This window comes from Prenolepis imparis, unplaced genomic scaffold (assembly GCF_030444845.1).
Source record: "Prenolepis imparis isolate NDT839.2.m4 unplaced genomic scaffold, iyPreImpa1.0 SCAF_12, whole genome shotgun sequence".
NCBI lineage: Eukaryota > Metazoa > Arthropoda > Insecta > Hymenoptera > Formicidae > Prenolepis > Prenolepis imparis.
In genome coordinates, this window is record NW_028141170.1 from 14184634 (window position 1) to 14194844 (window position 10211).

Here is a 10211-nt window from a genome sequence, read left to right on the forward strand (position 1 = left end):
TGTAAAAGCGGAAAATATACAAGATGCGATCTTGTATAATTTATTCTGTTATTTAAATTTGAATATAAAAAATAACTGATTTATATAATCTTTTTCAATATAATTTAAATTTTTATGTATTTGCTTACACAAGCCAACAAATTTTATTTTATTCGTACTATCTCGTACTGGATATAGTAAACCTGAAGGATATTTGCGCGCTGAAACCGAATTTATTAATTTCGTTAAAAGAGAAGTTTTTTTAATTTCGTCAATGCCACACGCGAAAGTATTATTTATAATGTCCCGATTCAGCCGACTTTTTCGGACCGATATATTTTTCTCGTCTACATCACTCTAGGGGGGTAAAAGGAACGTAGGAATTCAGATCTCGAAAACCAAGAGATTGTTCCTAAATAATTCTTCGATATATTGCTAAGAAATTTCGTGCCTTGTGTACAGGTATAAGACAGCGAAAAATCAAAATTTTCGCGGTCTTCGCGCACTGACATTCGTGGTTGCTCTGTGTCGCCGATTACCATCTTTTAAATTTGTTATTTAACATAGCAGAGCGCTAAAAATTATTTGTTATTATTTATAATGTTATAAATTTCCTCAAAATCATTGTTTCAAACCTTCGATGAAATTTTAGTCAAAAGTATTACGTCTAATAGACAAATTTGAATTTGATTTCATCGTGCAAAAATCTTTTTAAGATATTCTGCTTATTTGAGATAGTCCAAAAAAAATTTAAATCGTCAACTTGTGTTATTAATTATTGATGTAAATAATATAATTTTTTTATATATTAATATCAATTTTTTAATATATTAAAATCAAATGTATAATTTTTATGATATTTAATGCCTATTCTTTACTCTTTTTAGCATACCTCAATAATAATAATATTGTACAAGACATTTCAAAAAATATTTATGATAAGGATCCACCTTATGTATAAAACACAGAAGAAAATTTTATTCAATCTGTAGATGAGACAACAAAGTATGTTACTAAAAAATATAACATGTCATCTACGTCATTAAACATATCAGATATAGGCATTCAGGATGACGTTGGAAATCTCAATGAAGGTTTAACCAATAAATAAAATAATAAATAAAAAGTAAATTAGAAAAGCAATTATACTGGCGTCTAGCATTTCGTTAACTAATATGGATCATACTGAGTAACCCATTTTAAAAGATATACACAAATATATCAGAAACTTATTTGCTTTATCTTAAAAAATATTTCGAGTGAAAGTTATTTGATGTTAAGGAACTCGTTTGATGATCATTATTTGACTTTAGATCAAAATCCAGAAGTTTAGTTCAAGGTCAACTTAAATTTTTTAAACGGACTTCACTATAATTTTTTTATATAAATTAAGTTTTTGCAATATTAGGTATAAAAATTTATGAGAGTAGGATGACCAAAAAGTTAATAGTTTACGAGAACTTATAGTTTATGTAAAATTGTCATATTAAAGTACAACATATCTCAAATTATTCACTTTTGATCATATTATCCTTCAAATTTTATTCCAAATATTAGAAGGAATCGATATAAAATTATTTATAGTGATTTAAAAAATTAAGTTGATCTTGAAATAACATCTGGATTTTGATGTAAAATCAAATTAATATTACCATCAGATGACTCTCTCAACAACAAATAACTTTTACTTAAATTACTTTTTAAAATAACAAAGTTTCTGAAATATTTGTGTGAATCTTTTTTAACGAAACATTCTGTATAATTTTTTATATATTAACAAATCTATAATTTTTTTGTTATTTAACATGCATATTTTTCTCTTCTTTTAGCATGTCTTGATAATAATACTATGGAAGACAACATTGAAAATGTTAGCGATGAGGATCCATCTTACGTACCATCAAACACTTCGTCTAATGAAAGTTTCGTTCAACCTGTGATGAATCAGACAAGAAATTCTTTTGCTAAAGAAACTAACAGTTCGGCAAATACTTCTAGTGGATTAGACATATCAATGTCACTAAACGTATCTGGGAAATGTGCTCGGGATGACACTGAAATGTTTGTTACATCAGTTGGTGTAGGAAACAAGAAGCATTTCTGTATGTACTTCTGTATGTGCAATACGTTTCAGAGCAAAATAGCTCGTCATCTTGAGAGAGTATATGCAAATGAATTGGAAGTTCAAAAATTTAAACACATGCCAAAAGGGAATGCAGAACGAAGAAAGATCTTAGAAACGATACGTAGACGTGGAGATTTCTATTTTAATACCGATTGTGCACGAAATGATGGTGAATTATTAGTAGAAAGACGTTCAAAGAAAGAATACAACAGGATACCTTCTGAATACGTCGTATGTCCAAAATGTAAAGCTTTCATTCTAAAAGTTACAAGCAGACATCACTATCAAAGATGCATTAAAGAAATGATTAAAGTTAAAGATAGTAGATCAATATCAATTTTAGGAAGACAAATAATTGGACGTATACATAATGAGGCAAGCAATGCTCTAAGATTACGAGTTTTCCCACTTTTACGAGAAGATGATATAGTAAGAAATATCCGTTACGACGAACTAGTAATAGCATTTGGTAATCAACAGTGCGAAAAATATAAAACATCTGAACACAATGATGCATTGATTAGACAAAAATTAAGAAGGATGGGTCGCCTGCTTCAAGTAATAAAATGTAAAAATTCTGATATTACGGATTTTGCTTCCATTTACTTCCCCCGATACAGCAATACTTGCATTGAAGCAATTAATACGTTAGCCGGTTTATCTTTATGTGGAAAATTTTTCAAAACTCCTTCACTGGCTTCTGGACTTGGAGGTTTAATAAAAGAAGTGGGTAAACTTTTAATCAATCGATGTATTAGAAAAGAAGACGAGGAAAGGAAGTTACGTGCTGAAGACTTTTTGAAAGTATTTACCGAAGATTTTGCAACACGTATATCAAAAACAATATCAGAAACAATGAGTAGAAATCTAAGACGTAAAAAGATTACGTTACCCTGTAAAGCAGATATTATTAAGCTTCATAATTTTCTAAAACAAGAACGTGAAACAGCTTACAATTTTTTGAAAGAAAAGTTCTCCTATGATGCATGGCTTTCCCTTACTAAATCTACATTGACTTCAGTACAAGTGTTTAATCGTCGTAGAGCCGGAGAGATACAAAGGACGTTAATCGAGGATTATAAGGCGTATCAAGGTATTAATTATCAGACAAACGACATATATAAAGCACTTTCAGCACGTGCCAAAGAAATTGCTAAAAGATATGTGCGATTTACCCTCAGAGGTAAACTTGGACGAACGATACCAGTCTTACTAACAGAAGAATTAAGAGACTGCATCGAAATGATTTTAAAGCATAGAAAGGCTGCAAAAGTTTCTTCGAAGAATCCATACCTATTTGGTCTTCCTTCGCTTAAAAAAGATAAACACCGATATCTTTTAGCGTGTGATTTATTACGGCAATATGCAGTAGATAGTGGCGCAGAAAATCCAGAAACTATTCGTGCGACTGAATTACGGAAGCATATAGCAACAATTTGTGTTCATTATAATCTATCTGAAAATGAAGTTTCAACGCTTGCAAATTTTATGGGCCATGCCGATAAAATTCATTTATCTCACTATAGACAACCTGTTATTGAAAAAGAAATCTTAGAAATATCTCAATATCTGGAAGCCGCACAAGGAGCCGATATAAATGAAAGTGATAGTAATGATGATTCTGACTCTGAACTTTCAGATGTTGAAAATACAGCGAAGACTACAGAAACTCACGATGATACAATTAATGAAGAAATTGCATCTAGAAAAGTCATTCGAGATTTTCAACAAGGTACTTTATTCTTTCACAAATAAAATTTATTTTTTTAGATCACATTTTAGTCAAGTAGTGATTAAGGAATGAATTTTAAAACTTAAGGTCATATTGGTTTCTTGCTCTTGATATAAGAGCACATTCGTAATTTGATTTTATATTTAAGGCTGTCTTAAGTTTATTTTCAGATGATATGTAGCCAATAAAACAGCGTTTACAGCATCTAAAGATAAAATTAAAACAGTTTTACATATAACATCGTACAATAAATACCGATGATAGAATTTATAAATTCTGTTAACTTAAATATAATGTAAATTTCTGTTAATGTTAATGTAGATGAAGATGTTGATGAACCATCATCGAATGATATATTGTCAGATACTAGTCATTTAGATGATAATATGCAAAATGATCAAAACATGATAAATGTTAAGAAAACAGTGGTTGATCAGAAACGTTTACAAAATTTTCAACAAAACAAAAAGAGTAAGTAAAATATTATTTTGCAATAATAATATACATATGTACAAAGGTTATGATTTTATATTTTATTTATAGGAGTCAATTGGTGTAAAGAAAATACATAGTAGTTTTTTTTTAAATATGTTATTTGTAACTAGAAGCTATATATTTTTTCTTGAAAACAACAGTGTTTTCTTTGCACCAATTAATTTCTCTTATTATTTTGTGCATAAAAGTATTGAGGAAAGAGTATCGGAAAATGAATATTTTACAAGATATTTCATAGTTGATGAAAAATTATGTCAATAAAGTACAATAAAGTACAAAATATCTTGTAAACTAATCACTTTATGGTCATCCCACTCATAACTTTTTATGCAAAATAGAAGAAATCGATTTATATAAAATTATAGTGATTTTATTTCAAAAAATAAAGAGGACCTTGAAATATAACCCTCAGGACTTCGATTCATGTAGTCAAATAAAGATCACCGTCAGATGATTTCAACATCAAATAACTCTTACTTGAAACATTTTTGTCTTAAACTTAGGAGTTCTGAAATGTTCCAGTGGATTGATTACACTGTCAAAAAATCCATTCTGTATATATATTTCTATTTATATTAAGGTGTATACCGAAAAGTTTTGAGTAAAAAGTATACATGTAGATTTGATCATTATGAACAAAAGTCATCTACCATTATTTAGCAAGCCACGAAAAATTTTAAGTTTTAACCATATATGTATAAAGAATGCTTTAAGAATTTTTTAATTAATAACTCTGAAATTTGCATAGTTTGCAAAACGAAATAAAAAACTTTTTGCTTTGGATGACCTAATTTACATGTATATTTTTAATTCAAAACTTTTCGTCATATACTCTGTAAATATAAAACTTGATATATTTTATAAAACGTCAATTAAATATTATATGTAAATCTAGAAAATTATATAAATTATGTATAATGTGTATATATATGTAATAAATATTTTAATATTTCCAGTATCTAGTCGCAGTCGATGGACACAAAATGAAAAACGTATCGTTACAGATGCTTTTGGTCATTATATAAATTCCACTGACAACAAATTACCCACATTCAATGAAATTGGAAAATTGATTAAAAAGCATTTTGATACATTGGGACATCGAAGCGTGCCTGTGATTAAAACATGGATACACAACCAAAAACGTATTAAAATGAAGCAAATAAAAATTTAAACATAATTATATACAGTTGTCATAGTTTTGACTTGTTATAGTTTATATAATGTTTATTATTTAATGATACGTATATCATTTAATACGTTTATTTTGTTTAGATAATATTTATTTAGTTTGATGCTACATATCGTTTATAATATAATGGAAAAAAATAATTAGAAAACTTATTGAAAAGACTACTAGACTATTGCAAAAATATGAAGGCTGTTAGAAAAAGTACAACATATAGTGCAATAAAAATAGTATACATATATATACGTATACATACATATTATATAAATAAAAATAATTTTAAAAGAGTTTATTTTTTAATTTAATACAAGACTGATAGAAAAATAGCACTATATGAAGTGCAATAAAAGCTAATATACATATGTATGTGCAGTATATATATATACATATACATATGTACATTTATATATGTAAAGATAATCAGTTTAGAAGAAAGTTTATTTTTTATTTGCTGATGTAGATATAAAGTTAACATAAGTAGTACAAATGCAATATCACAATTGATATTATTGACAAAATGTTTCTTTTTATTTGATAAATATAACAATAAGTTTATAAGAAAGTATGTTTTTATAACTTATTGTTAGAATAATTAGAATTAGATTATAATCTAAAGAAATAAAATTAGAATAGAATAGTACCTATGTAATACTTATATGCAACTTATATTCATCACAAATGTACCTTTTTACAAGTACTGTTCTCTTCTAATTTTATTTTCAAAATAATTATACACGTAGTATATTTGACGATAGTATCGAACATAAAACAATTTGCTACATACATATAACAATGAATTTATATGAAAGTCTGTTTTCTATTACTTGCGAAATGTAACGAAATGAAATTAGAACAGAATAGTACAAATATAATACTTATGCAGCTTATATTCATCATAAATGTACCTTTTTACAAGTACTGTTCTCTTCTAATTTTATTTTTAAAATAATTATACACGTAGTATACTTGACGATAGTATCGAACATAAAACTATTTGCTACATACATATAACAATGAATTTATATGAAAGTCTGTTTTCTATTACTTGCGAAATGTAACGAAATGAAATTATAACAGAATAGTACATATGTAATAGTCATATGCAACTTATTTACATCATAAATGTACTTTTTAAAAGTACTGTTCTCATCTAATTTTATTTTTAAAATATACACGTAGAAGATTTGACGGTAGTATCAAATATAAAACAATTTGCTACATACATATAACAATGAATTTATATGAAAGTCTGTTTTCTATTACTTGCGAAATGTAACGAAATGAAATTATAACAGAATAGTACATATGTAATAGTTATATGCAACTTATTTTCATCATAAATGTACTTCTTAAAAGTACTGTCCTCTTCTAATTTTATTTTTACAATAAATATTCACATACAGTATCTACATATATATGTATACAGAGTATCTTTGGTATCGAATATAAAATATATGTAGATTAAGTCCTGAACAAAAACTTTCTACAATATAAACAATCACGAAAAAGTTTTTAGTTATTAATTATTAAAAACCTCCATGAAGTTTCTATAATTAATAATTAATTTAAGAATGGTTATTTGCAAGATAATAGACAAATTTTTGTTACAGGTAATTCAATCAATATGTATTTTTTATTTGATACGCGTTGTCAAATATTTTTTATATTATATATTTGTATACATATATATGTATATCTCTTAATTTACACAATCAGCTTGTAAAAAAATTTATTTTTGACATAAAATTAGTACAGAAACTAGAAAACATGTAGCAATGTGATATGTATTCTTTAAGTAATAATATGATATGTGTTCTTTTGTATGTGTTAATAACTGTTTATTACATTTATAATTATATATTTTATATTTTAGAGAAAAGAATAAAAAATAAACAATTACTCTTCAATACAAATATACAATATGTTTATGTTATGTAGTTTAGCTGGACCATTTTTTTATTGAAACGTATTTTAGCGGGACCTTCGGCTTTTAGCTGGACGGTCTTAATAATACTTTTCATGTTCCGTAGTGTATCAAGACAGTTTAGAAAAAGCCGATGTGAATGCATTGTATTTTATCGGGACCATGTAAAATTTTGTGTCCTAATATACGGTCCGTATATTGTAGTAATTTTTTTGTTGCAACGTATTTGATCAAAAACATAGCATAAACATTACATTATGTATAAATTTGAAATAAATAGATTATACGAGCCGAATGCGGATGTATGTGCGTCAGATAGCGAAAATTAATTTTTTGCTATGACTTCTTAATTGTGCACGGAGCACGAAGATTGCTTGGTCCGTTGCTAAGGCTTTATTTAGGAATAAATCTCAAAACGAAATTTTTTTTTTTATATTCCCATTTAACCCCCCTAAAGTATTGTAGCCGAGAAAAATATCGGTCCGATGTCGCTGAATCGAGAAACGAACTTGAGTCTTTTGCTTTCCGAGCGACTGCTTTTCCTGATTCGTAAAAATTCGGCTCGATAGCCTATTTAGTTTCAAATTTATAATTAATAATTCATTATTTTCATAAAATCGATAGTTTTATGCTGGTGTTAAATGAAAGCTTGAAATATGTTGCGCTTACAGTAGCAGTTTATAAGTAACTTGTAATTTCTTTGAAAATTAAAAAAAAATCATATAGAAACAAACTTTAAGTATTATTTTTTTCTGAAAACGTTAAAATGATACGCATTAAAATAACGGTACCGCCAATAAAAATTTAGCGCTATAAAGCATATTTGCGTCCTTCCGTAAAAATTGATCATATTTCACTTTTTAGCATACTATTCAAATATTAGTATTTAATTATTTAACAAAATTGCTATTTTATTCCGGTGCAAAATATACGCATGTTTATTATAGTGTAAATATACGCATTATATATATGTATATCTCCTAATGGTTTTGCTAATAATAAAAGTTTGACGCCATAAATCTTACTCGTGTTATTGTGAAAAAAATGTTTACCATTCCAACATTTTATTATTTACATTAATATATGTATATACAAACATTAGTATTTAATTATTTTACAAAATCAATTGTCTTATGCCAGTGCTAAATGTAAGTTTGAAATACAATTGCATTTTTTATCAGTAACGCACACGTAATAAGTTTCTGAAATTATAAGAGCAACATATTTTATACCTACATTTAGTACAAAGATAAGCAAAATGACTTTGTTAAATAATAAAACACTAATAGTTTAATAGTATGTAAAAAGGATAAAATAATTAGTGTTTGCAAAATAAAGCCAGCAATTTTTATAGCGCCAAATTTTTGTTATTAGCGGGACCAACGGACCCGCTAATAACAAATATATAATGCGTATACATCATATTAAGCATACGTTTATTAAGCATCGAATTAAGACATCGATTTTGTTAAATAATTACATATTAAGATTTGAATAATATGCTAAAAAGTGGAATAGTGTCAATTTTCACAATATAGCGCGAGCAAGCTTATTATGTCTCCCAATTTTTGTTATTGACGAGATCGTTGGTTTGATGCATATTTAATCATATTAACGCCTAATTCTTAAAAAAATGATATTTAAAGTTTGTTTCGTTATAAATTTTCAAATTTTCGTGGAAATAAACGATTTTTGAAGTATAAAATTTTTTGATAATACCCCAACACGTAGCAAATTTCTGTTAAGTTGATGTTGTATCGATAAGTCGATTTTAAATATATACATTATTTGTAAAGTATTTCAAAATAAATTATCTCATCAATACGTTTACCAACGTTTTGTTATTAATATTTAGTTAATATGCTAAAACATGGAATAGTATTAATTTTCACGAAGTAACGTGAACTTTTATGGCGCCACATTTTTGTTATTGGCGGGACCGTTGATATAATGCACATTTACATCATATTAACGCCTAATTTCAAGAGAAACAAAAATACAACTTAAAGTTCGCTTCAATTTAATTTATTTTTCTAAATTTTCATGGAAATAACACAATGATGATACCAACAATATAGCAAATTTCTCATAAGTTGATATCGTAAACTCAACGTATTTTTAACTCGCATTTAGTATCGACATAAGAAAATCGATGTTTAATAATTATTTCTAATATTCGAATAGTATGCTAAAATGCTGTATTAATGAGAATTTTTACAAAACAGTGCGAAGAAACTTTATGGGACCAAATTTTTGTTATTGGCGGGACCTTTGATATAATGCGTTTATTTACACCATATTAACAAATATGCGTATATTTAGCACCAACATAAGACATCCATTTTGTTATCTAATTAAATATTAATATTTGAATTTGTTAAAAGATGGAATAGTATTGATCAATTTTGCGAAATTACGTCAGCAAGATTTATGGCGCCAAAATTTTGTTGACAGGACCGTTTCATATAATGCGCATTTACATCATATTAACGCAAATTTTCCAGAAAAATAACATTACTTAAAGTTTGTTATAATATAATTTTTTAAATTACGTAGAAATAACAAGATTTTTGAAATACCCAAGAAGAACAGAAAATTCAAAATGATGTTAGTTTGATGTCATATATTCATTAAAATATTAATGTATTTTTTTTACAATTCGCTTTTAGCCCTCAATTGCCACACTATGATTTCTTCGCACAAAAGACTTATGTTGCAACGAAAAGCACTGAGTAGCCAATCAGCTTACATATGCAAAATGAAAATG

At 27.0% G+C, this 10211-nt stretch overlaps 1 protein-coding gene across 1 annotated transcript in view; it reads left to right on the plus strand.

The window, feature by feature from the left end:
• Positions 1–2161: 2161 nt before the first annotated feature.
• LOC145943390 (uncharacterized) overlaps positions 2162–10211 on the plus strand; it is a 16427-nt gene continuing 8377 nt past the window's right edge. Inside the window, exons 1-2 of the mRNA XM_083050905.1 lie at positions 2162–3836; positions 4158–4307. Coding sequence (XP_082907031.1) covers positions 2180–3836; positions 4158–4307 — 1807 coding nt within the window. The 5' untranslated portion in view covers positions 2162–2179. The remainder of the gene's footprint in view (positions 3837–4157; positions 4308–10211) is intronic.